The sequence below is a fragment of the Natrix helvetica genome, assembly GCF_964273705.1.
Source record: "Natrix helvetica genome assembly, chromosome: 3".
Lineage (NCBI taxonomy): Eukaryota > Metazoa > Chordata > Lepidosauria > Squamata > Natricidae > Natrix > Natrix helvetica.
The window spans coordinates 122,437,791-122,452,509 of NC_138549.1; the positions used below are offsets into that span (position 1 = coordinate 122,437,791).

Below are 14,719 nucleotides of genomic sequence, written 5' to 3' on the forward strand. Positions count from 1 at the left end.
GGAGGTGTTTTCCCCTTCTCCAGCCCCCAGAAGTACTCTGCAGGCTTCATCAGGGCTGGGGGAAGGGAGAAATGCCCCCGCTATTGTAGAAAAAAACAGGCAATTTTCTTAAAAGTGGAGGTGTTTTTGCCTTCCTCCAGCCCCCAGAAGCACTCTGCAGGCTTCAGTAGGCTCATTTTCTGCCTGTTTTTTACAAAAACGGGGGCGTTTGTGCCTTCTCCCAGCCCTGCTGAAGCCTGCAGAGTGCTCTTGGGGGCCAGGAAGGACAAAAACTTTTTTTCTTACTTACTTCTTCGAAATCTTCGTGCGTCTTATACGCTGGTGCATCATATAGTCCGAAAAATATGGTATGGGATGAAAGTAACTTCTTTTCTGTGTTCCCTAGTTTAGCTACCTTAAATTCCATTGTGGTTCTCATACAATACAACTGGTGATTCAGTGATGTGGCTACATTGTAACATTTAACATTCTCCTCTAGCTTTTTAATAATAATAATAACGTTTTCATTGTGGAATATTTTTGATGTCCTTTTATGGTGGGGTTTTTTTTTTTTGTATACTGCAGAGAGTTGTGGCTTGTGATACGGTCATATAAATACGATGGACAGTTGGATGCAAAGACAGACAGACAGACAGAGAGGATTCCAGCTTCTGAGAATAAACTAATCCAGCTCAGTGCTGCCATCTGCTGAGATAGTAGAATCCTAAAGTAGAACATTAATTTCCAACACAATCTTTTGGAAATGGAGTTTCCTCTTTTGTGGATGGAGGCAGGGGTGGGTTCCTGCCAGTTCTAACCTCTTCTATAGAAGAGGTTCCACAAATCTACAGTGCCATTTAGAACCGGTTCCAGCTCCCTCCCTCCGCCCGTCCGCACATCATCAAGTTGAAGAGCGAGAGGAGGAATTCTGGGAGTTGAAGTCCACAAGTCTTGAAGCTGTCAATTTTGAACATCCCTGGGGTTTTTTTAATAAAGGGTTAGGGGTGCAAGGGTCTTGTAACTTGACAGCTTTAAGACTTGCGTGCTTCAATGCCAGAGTTCCTGAGCCAACATGACTGGAGGAGGAATTCTGGGAGTTGAAGTCCACAAGTCTTAAAGCTGTCAAGTTTGAACACCCCTGGGGTTTTTTTTCTAAAGGGTTAGGGGTGCAAGGGTCTTGTAACTTGACAGCTTTAAGACTTGAGTGCTTCAAATGCCAGAGTTTCTGAGCCAACATTTTGGTTGCTAAGCAAGAGCGTTGTTAAGTGAGTTTCACCACATTTTCCAAGTTGGCCACGCCCGCCCAGTCACATGGCTGGAAAGCCACTCCCACTCGGTTGCATGGCCGGCAAGCTACTCCCACCCAGTCACATGGTCGGCAAGCCACTCCCACCAAGCAGGCCACATCTACAGAAGAGGTTCTAAAAAAATTTGAAACCCACCACTGGATGGAGGTGGTAAAATGTGGAAATCACATCATATTTAGATATTTCCAAATCAATTCTGATACTTTTAGCTTACATGAGAAATCTTTATATGCCATAGAGCAGTGATGGCAAACCTTTGTGGCACTGAGTACCAAAACCAGAACACACATGCATCTGTGTGCAAGCACACGCGGCGGAGTGCTGGAAACCTGAACACCAGCTGACTGGTGCGCATGCAGGTACCGCCCAACTGGTCTTTGGGTTTCCGGCACACAAATGCACACTGCCCAGCTGGTCTTTGCGTGCACCAGAGCACTGGAAACGCAAAGACCAGCTGGCTGGTGCACGCACACCTGCTTTTTGGGCGTTTTTCAGCACTCTGGTGCCCGCAAAAACCAGCTAACCATGCGCATCGGAAACCAGAAGAGCCACTGGTGGTGGCGCCTGTGCCCACAGAGGGCTCTGCTTGCCACCTAGGTTCGCTATCACTGCTATAGAGTATCAGTGGAGGATACTTTCTATATGTTTATTAAATGGAAGTCAAATGACAATATGAAATAGAAGTCAGTAATGTGAGATGGGATCTTGCTTGATTTAAAGCAGCAGAAAGTTTCGCAGTTCAACATTTTCTGGAAAATCTGTATTACGGATGGTGTCCCGTGGTAATTTTCTGCCTAAACAAGCAATGTACCGGTACGTGTAACTGCTGCTTAAGCAGGATTCAAAAGTTCCTAAAAAGGATATCTGCTAATATATGCAAAAAGCTCATTTTTATAACCGTACGTACCTTGTACACAATAAAGTGGTAGTTGATGCTTTCTTTGTCTTTCAGGGTGCTGAACATTTTATGTTTAGTCTAGCTAAACTATCTTGTGATATATGTGGTTACAAAAATGAAAAACGTGGATTCCATAGCCATTCTGGCAATCCTTCTTCCATTGGAAGACAGTTACATTAAGTTCAGAAGTTACAAGTTAGTGACCAAAATGTTTGTTTTCTACTAATAGTAATAGCTTGTTATGAACGGATTTTAAAAAACCCAATATAATACTTATTGAAGTAGAAAAAAACAATCCTATGCACCTGTATTCACATTTTTGTCTTGGCAATTAGTTTCTAAAGGTTTTTCTACTTCTAATGGTTTTGCAGCTTTAGAAAGCTCATTTATTTAAATTAAATTGTGACTGAATAATGATTACATCTTTCAAAATAATAAGCCTGGGAGCCAGGATTTGCTTTTTGTGCAAAACCAAACTGTACACCAATCTACATTAGCAGATTTTTGTTTTAACAGGAGCCTTATTTGACAATAGCTGTTTGGCACTATTATTTTATTTCATAGGGTCTACTGTGCTTCAAACATTGCAGTCAAACTTCGATTAGATTCTAGTCAAAAAGTATAATTCCTAATTTTCATATTTTGTTTTGATCAAAAGGTTTTGCTCACATTTAATACTAGGTTTTCTTTTTGTTACAAGGAGTCATCTTAGTGAGCTTCAAGCTCTTCAGCTTCTCAATTGGAAGGAGTTTGAAAACATTTGCTTATGCTTTAGATTAAATGTAGGTTGTGGTGATGTTGGAACGTAGACAAACTGGTTTAGTGTAATATAAATATACAAGCCACAGCAAGTCTGATTTGCTGTCTGGTTAGGAAAGGAGGTATTTGGAAACCATCCAGTTGAAGTTAGCTGTAACATTCTATGTTGTCTTAGAATAGGTAGCATCATTATAACTATGGATATGTATCTTAAACAAACTAGCCTCAGGAATCATGATCTGAAGATTAGATGTTTTAATCTAGCCATGGTTGGTATTAATGACTTTTTAGGTTAAAATATTTAGTATAGCAAAGAACCTCTGTTTCTAATGTCCAAATGATAGCCATCACTGAATATTATGACTGCTCCAATAGTTTAATCATTCTCATTTATTTGTAAAAAGAATTGGCATGCTTTGAAGCACCTGCTTTGAAGGATTGGCAACCTTAAACCCCAAGAATATTGTGATATTACAAATAATATTACAAAAACTTCAGGAATATTACAAAAATGTCAGGAGAGACTGATTTTGTGAGATGATATATTATTAAATAAAACCTGTTTATTGCCCAGATCCCAGCTTGTGTTAAAATCATAATTTGGTTTGCTTGGCTTTGATGTAGATTATTATGTGAATCTTGTCACTGTGGGGAATCGCTAACCACTTAAATAATATTGATAATCTTGCAATATTTCTTGTGAGAATATATATTAATAATTTTGGTTCCCATGACTTCGTGAAAATCCTGCAGGGCTATGAAGATCTAACTTTTCACCCGGACAATGGACTAGGGTAGCAGTGAGGCTAACAAAGGCAAGGGTAACTGTAGACTTGATCAGATGTTGTGGCATTGAAATTGGGATATAAGGTGTTGTTCTAGATTGAGTTGATCATATTTATTCTGTTTTTGTTAGATTAGATTATTTGGGAGCCATTTAGGATGATCATGTAACGATAAGCCACCATGTAGGTTTTCCAAAAAAAAAAAAACTGGAGTCTATAGAGTCCCCTAGTTTATAGCTTATATATTGTCAAAATTTAGCCAGTTGTGTTTTATTCAATAAACTATGGTTAACTGCTTTTGTGCTTTGTTTCTAAGTACCACCAATTAGAAATCACTCCAAGCAATTCATCAGCTAATCAGTTAGACTCCATGTACTGAAATGATGTGCACATGCTTGAATATAGTGGTGTTCAAATTTTCTGTTTACTATCCTCTAGATTTTCTAACTTGCTGCTATGAGGAAACCTCGGAGGAGGTCCCGGCAGACTTTAGAGGGAAGACGCTCTCCTTCACCGTACAGTTTGAAATGCTCACCCACTCGAGAGACCCTGACATACGCCCAGGCCCAGCGAATAGTGGAAGTCGATATTGATGGCCGTCTCCATCGCATCAGCATTTATGATCCTCTAAAGATCATCACCGAGGATGAGCTAACCGCCCAGGACATCACAGAATGCAACAGTAACAAAGAAAACAGCGAACAACCCCTTTTCCCTTCAAAACCCAAGAAAAATCAGTGCAAAGGTAAAAAAAAGGAGACGTGCACTAAACATGCTTCGGGAGCATCTTTTCATCTGCCACAGCCCAGCTTTCGCATGATTGACTCTTTCAGCCAGCTGGATGCACCACCCTTGCCTTCAGCTTACTATCAGTATGTTGAGAAGCCACTCGAGGATGTTGACGCCGAAGTGGAGTATGATTTGGATGAGGAGGATTTGGCCTGGCTTGACATGATCAATGACAAAAGGAAGAGTGATGGGTATGGGTCAATTTCTGCAGAGACGTTTGAATTGCTACTGGATCGTCTGGAGAAAGAGTCGTATTTGGAGAGTCGTAATAATGGAGCCCAGCAGACTATGATAGATGAGGATGCTGTTTGTTGTGTTTGCATGGATGATGAATGTCATAACAGCAATGTCATTTTATTTTGTGACATTTGCAACTTGGCTGTGCACCAGGAGTGTTATGGAGTTCCCTACATCCCTGAGGGACAATGGCTTTGTCGCTGCTGTTTACAATCCCCTTCCCACCCTGTTGATTGTGTCTTGTGTCCAAACAAAGGTGGAGCATTCAAACAAACCAGTGATGGTCACTGGGCTCACGTTGTTTGTGCCATCTGGATCCCAGAAATCTGTTTTGCAAACACTGTGTTTCTGGAACCCATTGAGGGAATAGAAAATATCCCGCCTGCTCGCTGGAAACTAACTTGCTACATCTGCAAGCAGAAGGGCATGGGAGCAGCTATCCAGTGTCACAAAATGAACTGCTACACTGCTTTCCATGTTACCTGTGCCCAGAGAGCTGGTCTCTTCATGAAGATTGAGCCCATGAGGGAGACCAGTCTCAATGGCACTACATTTACTGTGCGCAAAACTGCTTACTGTGAGGCACATTCCCCTCCTGGCACTGTGAAAAAAAGACGTGCAACTACTGCTCATGAAGGAGATGAGGACATTGTAAAGAATGTGACAATGGAGAGGGCCAGTCCCAAAAATAAAAGCAAAGTAAATTGGAAGCAGAAGGTGAAAAAGGAAAGCAGTGCTTCTGCACCTCTGCTAATGATCACACAGATCCCTTCTTACCGGTGAGTGGCACAGCTGTTCCAGCCATCGTTTCAGTATAGATCCATGGCCTAGTAGTCTATCTGCCCTGGTTTCTGCTTTCATCTCAACAGGACTTAACCTACCTACAGTTTCCAATTACTTACATCCTTCCTTGTAGACTAAACAATCCTTCCCAATAGCTTATAAGGCATTTAAAGAGGCAGATTAAAAATAAATATTATTTGAAATGAGCAAATGAATAAACTTTTAGGGTCCCTTCCAAGTAGCCAGAACAGGGGGAGCGAAGTCTAGCCTTCCTTCCCCTCTCTCAATGTGTCTCTTTAGGGATCATTCCTACAGGTTGGTTGGCGATAGTGGCCCTATGGAAGGGGAATTAGAAGGACTTTTCTAACAGATTTCAGGATGAATAGGGCAACCTTACTATGTGCTTGAGTATATAGCTGCATCCCACAGCTGAGCTTGTTTCTTGAAGTTCATATTGTACAAAAGTGTTTTTTGAAATACTAAATTGCTTTGGTTAATTAAAGCTGTGAAGTAAAAAGTTTTCGTGTAAGCTCACTTGGTGGATGGGCAAAGCTCATTTTACTATTTCTGCTGCTGAACTGGATCTGTACAACTGTTTCTAGTGGCATTAATTTTCCAGTTGAAAATCCTCTAATCTGAGATACGGCATAGTTTGTATCTAAAGCTCATGTGACTAGAGAATTAGGCAGTGGTCCATAATGCCTGAAGTAGTGGAGTTACCATGCCTCATATGGATTTGCAGAATCTGAAATTGGATTTAATAAGGGATAAGCTCTTTTGATGCTATTATTTTCCCCAGGCTGAATAAAATCTGCAGTGGACTCAACTTCCAGAGAAAGAATCAGTTCATGCAGAGGCTGCACAATTATTGGCTATTGAAACGTCAATCAAGAAATGGTGTACCATTGATACGGAGGCTACACTCTCACTTACAGTCCCAAAGAAATGCAGAATTGGTATAAGAATTTTTCATCATGATAGTGCTGCGGGAGTAATATGAAAGAGAAATATTTGGTAAACTGAATGGGAAGGTTTAGGAAAGAATTGGATGAAAACGATCCTTTCTGGAATAGCTATTGTTAGTTAGAATAAGTTAACTTTGAAAGTTTGAATGAATAGTAGTAATGGAATCATTAAATCTTCTCTTAGTAGATACTTCCATTGCATAGTTCCTTTATTATCAGTTATGGCTGCATAAGATCAATATTTTCTATTACATAATAATGAAAAGAGGCAAAACCAAGATGAGATATATTCATGAAACTATTCCTTAAGCCTGGAAATAGGGTTAACTCATTTTATAGAGCAAAGTTTTATTCATTGTGGATACTAGCACTTGGATTGTGGCTATTAATTATTAAGATGTTCTTTCTCCTATAGAGGAGTATTTTTCCCAATTCTAACTGGATATATATATATATCCAGTTAGAAAAAAAGAAAAAACTTCCTCCCTTTTCCAGCACCTTAAAGCTACACTACATGAAATTAATTTTGAAGGAACCAGGTTAATCTCCAAAGCAGAACACTTCAACAAGAGAATAATTATGGAAGCTATCGAAATAGAGAAACACCCACACAACATGAATAAACATGATGATACCTCCCGCCTACAGACATCTGGAAACCAGCCCTAGTCAACAAACGAGCCCCACCCACCACCTAGGCAGTTACAACACGAAACAACACTGTACACACAGCCAGCACCAATCAGCACCAATCTACCAATCATGATACAACCACACAACCAATCACTCCACTTACTGAAACAAAGCCAGCACTCCATACCCCCCCCCAACCAAGATTTATAGAAAACGGCAACTCCAATCACACTTTAAGCTCAAAACCCAGCCTGAAGATGGCGAGTGAGACCTCGTTGAAACGTTGCCGAGACAATTTCAATTTTACACGGGACAAGACCCGAATACAACAAGACCAGCATACCTACACCCGTGAAAATCTATGAAAAAAATACACACACACACACAGACACACAAACACACACACACACACACAAATCATAAAACACATATCTGCCACAAAAATGATAAAAGCAATAAGCAAGACATTCAGCACAACTGGGAAATGGGATCTGATCCACCTCTGGGGCACCAGGCTCAAGCACAGAGCCATGCCTTCTAGGCTTAACAAAAGACCAACGAGGAGAGGGCTGACCTAATTTCCAGAGGGATGATATTCCAGAGGGCAGGTGCCACAACAGAAAAGGCCCTTCTCTTGGGCCACACTGGCTGACACTGTAAAACAGACAGGACCCAGAGCATCCTACTGGACTGAATGGATGGGTCAAAAACAACCTCGGAAAGACAATCACATAAGCAACCTAGCACCAAGACTTAAGATTCACTTGGGTTAAATCTTTATAGTTAAGCATTAGATACTGTGTTTTAGGTAGACCCTAATTGTGAATGATTGTGGAGCGAGAGAGAAAATTGCAAGATATGACGTGACAGAATAACAATCTGTAGCAATAAAATGTTATCTCCACAGAAGGAGCAGGATGAAAAGACTAGTGCAGTAAAAGAAGAGCTTAAATATTGGCAGAAACTTCGACATGACCTAGAAAGAGCACGGCTGCTCATTGAATTAATTCGTAAACGTGAGAAACTCAAACGTGAACAGGTAAATAGAAGCATGTCTTAATGGTGCTTTAGCATCATTTCTGTATATTAATTGCTACTGAAGTTGCATATGCATTACAGATTTGTATAGCTACTGAAGGATGGATTAATTAATTAAATGTACTTGCCACTCATCTCATATTGAAACAACTCTAGGTGGTATATACATATGAATAATATTTTATGTTGATGATTAGATCAAGAAAGGGGAATATATTGTTTTTTTTCTATGCTGATTTCCAATTCTAAGCCTGTTTATTCAGAATCAAACATTACTTTATTTAGTGTGACTCACACTCGATTAATTTGCCATGTAATTGCAGCCAAAAATAAATCTGGAAATGGATTGGAAATTGTGTGATTAAAAAATGCTTCAGGGCACATTTGATTTTTTCAAAAATTCCAGATTTTTCTCTGGAGATGATGTATTGTCAAATAAATAATAAAAATTGTAAAAGCAAAGGTAAAACCCAGAAACTAAATCTAGGAAAACAAGCATATCCATAGAACTACACCAGTAATGTAAAATCAGTTTTATTACTGAACTGTTTGGGGAAATACAAATGTTTTTGTTTGGTGTTACAAGATCAGCAGGCTGCCCAGATGAGCTTCCCTGGATGGGTCGTGCCATGGTCCTTTCACCAGTTATCTAATTATGGACCTTTATGTATCTGCATAAAGATGGGAAGGCATAACTATATGTTATCCAGTTAGTTTACGTTAAGGTTTTCAACAAAGCTATATTTTTAAAATTCACAATCATGTAAAATGCAATTTTACAGCTAAATATCTACTTTAGTTTGCAGTTTTATGCTTTAAATAATCACTGTCTTGTTCTGACAAAGTGATATAAGTTGAGCAGAGTGAATTTTGTCATCTTGAAAGTTATGCTCCTATGTAGTATCAGGCGATTCCATACATTGGATTTGTTTACAGTCCATTTTACAGTGTGTTATGATGAATGGGTGAGCTTTGTAGATTAATTATATATGAAAAGAAAATATTCCTTTCCCCCCCTCTCTGGTATCTCTGAATAGTATTATTATTCTCATTTTAGGTAAAGGTTCAGCAAGCTGCTATGGAGTTACAACTCACACCATTCAATGTTCTTCTGCGCACAACACTGGATTTACTGCAGGAAAAGGATCCAGCCCAGATCTTTGCAGATCCCGTAAACCTGAGTGAGGCAAGTACCTAGTCCTAGATACATGGTTAAGATGATCTGAAGACATTGTTTAGAGGAATGGCTGTATCACGGATTGGCAATGCAGCACTTGGGAGCATTGAATCATTTAGACAGTCAAAAAAAAAAATCAGGACCCACAAATTAAAGATAACCTTGCAACATTACAAAGAGCTTGAGGGATGCAAATTCTGAAATTTCACAAAATATGTTGCTCTTGCAAAGTTTCTCTCATATTTACAGAGGTAAACAATACAATATTCTTGTTATTTTATCATTAAATAAAAGCATTTATAGTGCCTAGCAGCTGGAAAAAATAAAGCCCTGCCAGCTCGTGGACAAAGTAAAAATACAACTGGCAACAATAAAGTCTTGTTACTTGATTATGTCATGATAGTGCTTCATAAAAGAGTATTTTTCAAGAATAAACTGCTTACGCAAAGAGCTACCAAACTGTCCCAACTATATAGAGCACTGTCTATATGGAAATAGGCTCTTATCTCTTATCTTATCTTAGCAAGATAGTTCTATTTACAAGAGCTGAAGGGAATGTAATTAACTAAGTAAGTGGCATTCTTAAAAGTTTATGTTCAAACCCAATGCCAATAAGAGGACATACAGAATACTTATGATGGGTTTACCCTGGTTGGCTAGTAAATGATTTTTGTAATTGTACAGGTTTTATATGTTTAGGTTCCAGATTACTTGGAATTCATTTCCAAGCCAATGGATTTTTCTACCATGAGGAAGAAGCTGGAGTCCCACCAGTACCAAACACTGGATGAATTTGAAGAAGATTTTAACCTTATCCTTGCCAATTGCATGAGGTATAATTCTAAAGACACCATTTTCCATCGAGCAGCTGTCCGGCTCAGAGACCTTGGAGGTGCAATATTACGCCATGCACGACGGCAAGCTGAGAATATTGGCTTTGACCCCCAAGTGGGGATTCATTTGCCTGAATCTCCAAAGACAGAAGATTTTTATCGGTTTTCTTGGGAGGATGGTAAGTTTCTGAGCTATTTCTGATGTAATGAAGACAACAAGTGTATAAAAATGTAATGCAACTCACCTTGAAAAGTGTCCTATATAAAAATATTTAACTGATTCCAGATTTAAGTGATGAATTTCCTGCCTGTGGTATAATGTTCATAATGTAGTATAATGTTTAGCTAGGTAGGAATCGTGAGTAGGTCTGGCTTGAGAAGCAGAGAACTTTCTCAATTGATATCACACATCCAGTATTTCAAATTGCAGTTGACAATATTCTTGTTGCTGAGAACCGAGCTCATCTTTCCTTGGAAGTACAACTGAAGGAACTACTGGAAAAGCTGGACATAGTGAGCACCATGAGGTCAAGCGGTGCCCGGACTCGTCGCGTGCGACTTTTGAGACGGGAAATCAACTCCGTCAGGCAAAAGCTGGCTCAGCAGCAGAATAAAGCCATGCCAAATGGAGAATCCGCCGAATGGGAAGAAGGTCTGGAAAAAATGCTGCAGAGTGATGAAGATAGGGAAAAAGGTGAGAGACTTCACTAGATTTCAATAAGTTAGTGAGGAAATAGATTTAGTTTAGGCTGGGCTGGGCTGGGCTGGGCTGGGCTGGGTGGGGTAAATGAAAATACACCTGGAATCTTACACGAGTCCGTTATAACCGTGATGGTGAACATGGTTGCACATGGAGCCCTCTCTGCGGGCATGCGAGCTGTCGCCCCAGCTCAACTCCTCCTCGCATGTGCGTGTGCACCTCCTGTTGGCCAGCTGATTTTTGGGTCTCTGCCACATATGCAAGAGACGTGTGAGTATGCGTGGGGGTGGGTTGCACACACGTGTGCGGGGTTGGAAGGGGAGCGGCGCCACCCTCGTGCCCCTTTTTTGGTCCCAGGAGGCATCAGGAAGGTCTCAAAACAGGGCACGGGAGGGTCACACATACATTGCCTTATGGGTGTGGGCACACGGCTTGTGCTGTTGCGTGCGTGTGCTTTCAGCACGTGAGGGCAAAAGGGTTAACTATCGCCCTGTTAGAAGAATTCTTGCTATAATTCTTGCTTTTAATAATGCATACCAAAAATATTTAAACATTGAGTCAAAGACGTCTTCACGATTTGTGATATTTATCATACTGCACAGTACAAATTGTACCTCATGATAAATTGGTGAGTTTGGAAGAAAACAGCCGAGGCTAATCAGATTTGCCAGAATCTACTTGGCTGCATCCCAGAATATGTCCTTACACTGACATCTCTGTAACATCTATAGGGAATACTAGGTTGGAACATTCTATGTGCTAGGAAAAGAGAGGAAGGGAGGAAGGAAAAAGAAAGAAAGAGAAAGAAACAACAAAAGAAAGAAAATGTGAATCACCAGAGTAGGTGGCTGCAAAAGAGATAAATGCAATTTTAGTCTACATTAGTAGAAATTCAGTTCAAGGGAAACAATAGTTAGCGTTTGGTTATTATGCCTTATTCAGATTCTATCTCAGTTGTTGCGTCCAAAATTACAATTCAAAACAAATTTAGAAAACTTAAACTGGTATAAAGAGGAACCTGTGCGGAGGCATTGAGTTAACTGGGTATGTTTAGCCGTGAGAAAAGAAGATTAAGGGAGGATATAATAGCACTATTCAAATACCTAAAAGGACTTTACAGAAAAGCAGGTTGAGACCAGTTTTCTGGTAGAGAATATATGGAGCTGAGAGTTCAATTTTATGGGCTCTTGGTGTTCTCTGAGCTTTTATTTGCTTCTTGAAAATCTTGCATTACCAGGCTAGGTGAAATCATTAGTACACAGGGCACTGAAGTTTGTTATCCGTTTATATGTGATAGATTGATCTGGCCTGGCTTAAAACATTTATAAGTTCCCAATTGAAAATTGTGTTTGTACAGGTAGTCCTTGACGTACGACTCAAATTTTCTGTTGCTAAGTGAGTTTTGCACCCATTTTATCATCTTTCTAGCCATAGTTGTTAAACGAAGCACTGCAGTTGTTAAGTTAGTAACCCAGTTGTTAAGTGAACCTGGCTTCCCCATTGGCTTTGTTTGTCGGAAGGTTGCAAAAGGCGATCACGTGACCCTGGGACACTGCAACCATTGTAAATATGAGTCAGTTATCAAGCCTCTGAATTTTGATCACATGACCATGGGACTGCTGCAATGTCATAAGTGTGAGAAATGGTCATAAGTCACTTTTTAGTGTCAATCTAACTTTGAACGGTCACTAAATGAACTGTTGTAAGTCGAGGACTACTTGTACTTATACCTGTAGTGAAATTACAGAATTTTCTTCATGCCTTCCAACTGCCAATTGATTTTCATGGTTGCATACTGCCAATTTGTCCTATGTAGCAATCTGCATGATCTGTGCCTTGCATGTTGTCACTTAACATGTTTTGTCTTCTTTGGCTGTTGAGTCTTTATGTTTGCTTTGGATAGATATTTAGGGGCTGTTGTAATATCAACAAATTGTACTAACCAGGAATAATTTCTAAGATGTTTTTAATGTGTGGTAGAGCAGCGGCCTCTAATCTTTTGGGCAACAGGGACCAATTTTGTGGTGAAAGTTTTTTTCCATGAACCTGAGGGGACATGGTTTCGCGTGCTGCCTGCATCTCCAGGATGGGGTTTTGCTTGTTTGCGCGGCATGGCTTCTGACGTGTTGCGGACTGGTGCCAGGGGGATACCTATGGTACAGGGGTGGGTTCTGGCAGGCATTACTGCTGGTTTGCTTGTGGGCGCGCTGTGTGCTGCGCGTGTATGCACAGTACAATAAAAATGCGCAGAAGCAAAAAACCAAGATGGCGCACCTATGGCGCCACACGAAGAACTGGTTCGGGGGCATGGCAGGCCTGGGTCGCTGCCGGTTCCAGCGACCCAGGCTGCCAAACCACTACTGGTTCGGCCAAACCAGTCCGAACCGGTAGGAACCTACCACTTCTGTGGTAGTGCTATCCTTTTCATAGGTTATGTACATTGTATTACAATCAAACACATAACACATTAACCAACATTTAGAAAAGCAAGAACTAGAACCTGAATAGGAACAATCAAGGAGAAAACTGCCCTCAATTCAAAGAGCAGTTGAACAATACCCCAATGGAGGCTTGTACCACAAGCCATCATATTTAAACAGCAAAATGACTTCATTCCCCCATGCATTAATCATGTTACCTAGCCTAGTAATTAAATGTCTGCAAGAAGAAAAGTAAGCTCAGAAATCACCACTGATCCAAAAAGGTCCGTTTTCTGTTGTTCCAAAATGTTGGACATGACACACGGTAGGAGATTTAAATTATAGGAAGACAATTCCAATGGAGCATTAGGGGGAAAAATTCTAATGTTAAAAGCATTTGACAACAGAACCAAATGATAAGAGAAGGTAGTAGGGTCTCCTTCACTGAGTATGTGCAAACATAGTCTAAACAGATATTTGTTGAGAATGCTTTAATTTGTGGTGAGCAGGCTGTTATGCATGATGGCCTAAATGTTCCCTTCCTGTCTATTATTCTGTGACTAAGAAGTCTTTTGCAACTGTGTTCTTACCTGTAAAAAAGAGCCGTAAATATTATACCATGAGATTTCCAAGGAAACTATACACACATTCTCCAATTAATAGTAAATAATGGAATTCAAGGGATCTTAAACTCGAATCCTATGGGCAGTGGAAATCAAAATAGATTTTATTTTAGCTAGGTGAAATACATAAAACCAAACACTGTGATTTATGTATACAAAGGTTAAGGATTTTTGAATGAGTCAAGAGTACCATGACCTGTTCAATAAACCATCACTAAAATGAATCATGACTTAAAGCCATAAATGATTTCCACTAGCAAGTCTTAATCTGTTTTTGAACCAGGGGTTATTATTATTTTGCAAGTGACATTAGCTGACAGCATGTAACTAACTTGATTGTTCTCTCCCAAAGAAAGATGTGAAGTCACAATTTTTATGTTTTGAAACAGTGAAAATGGAAAATGCTGTATATAGAAAAAATATTTTAAAATGAGTTCATTCTAATGTGTTTCTTTCTAGTTTTTGGTTCATAAATTGCTAAATGTATTTTTTTCCTAGAATCCTGTAATATAAAAATATATGTACTCTTCTAAATGTAGACTTAAGATTTTTAGTATTTTGTCACACATCAGCTGTTTAGGTTCCTGTAGTTTCTCTGCAAGGAAGCAATAACTGTAGGAAGAGTTATTGTTATTCAAACAGAACTCCCAATGATAAGAAGAGTAGATGTGAAACAGCTGTTCTGCAGACCAGCAGAAAGATAGGACAGCACATGAAAACCTTGGAAATGACTTTCACCGTTCTAATTTCTATTGCAGGGATACTTTGATACTTTGTCTTCTCCATAAACTTT

The 14,719-nt window shown here is 39.8% G+C and overlaps 1 protein-coding gene across 3 annotated transcripts in view; it reads left to right on the forward strand.

Moving 5' to 3' along the window:
• Positions 1 to 14,719, forward strand: part of BRPF3 (bromodomain and PHD finger containing 3) — a 45,092-nt gene that overhangs the window by 13,446 nt on the left and 16,927 nt on the right. For all 3 annotated transcript variants that reach the window (XM_081947059.1, XM_081947060.1, XM_081947061.1), the window contains exons 2-7: positions 4,167 to 5,533; positions 6,337 to 6,493; positions 8,043 to 8,174; positions 9,231 to 9,359; positions 10,050 to 10,362; positions 10,614 to 10,877. In XM_081947059.1, coding sequence (XP_081803185.1) covers positions 4,185 to 5,533; positions 6,337 to 6,493; positions 8,043 to 8,174; positions 9,231 to 9,359; positions 10,050 to 10,362; positions 10,614 to 10,877 — 2,344 coding nt within the window. In that variant the 5' untranslated portion in view covers positions 4,167 to 4,184. The remainder of the gene's footprint in view (positions 1 to 4,166; positions 5,534 to 6,336; positions 6,494 to 8,042; positions 8,175 to 9,230; positions 9,360 to 10,049; positions 10,363 to 10,613; positions 10,878 to 14,719) is intronic.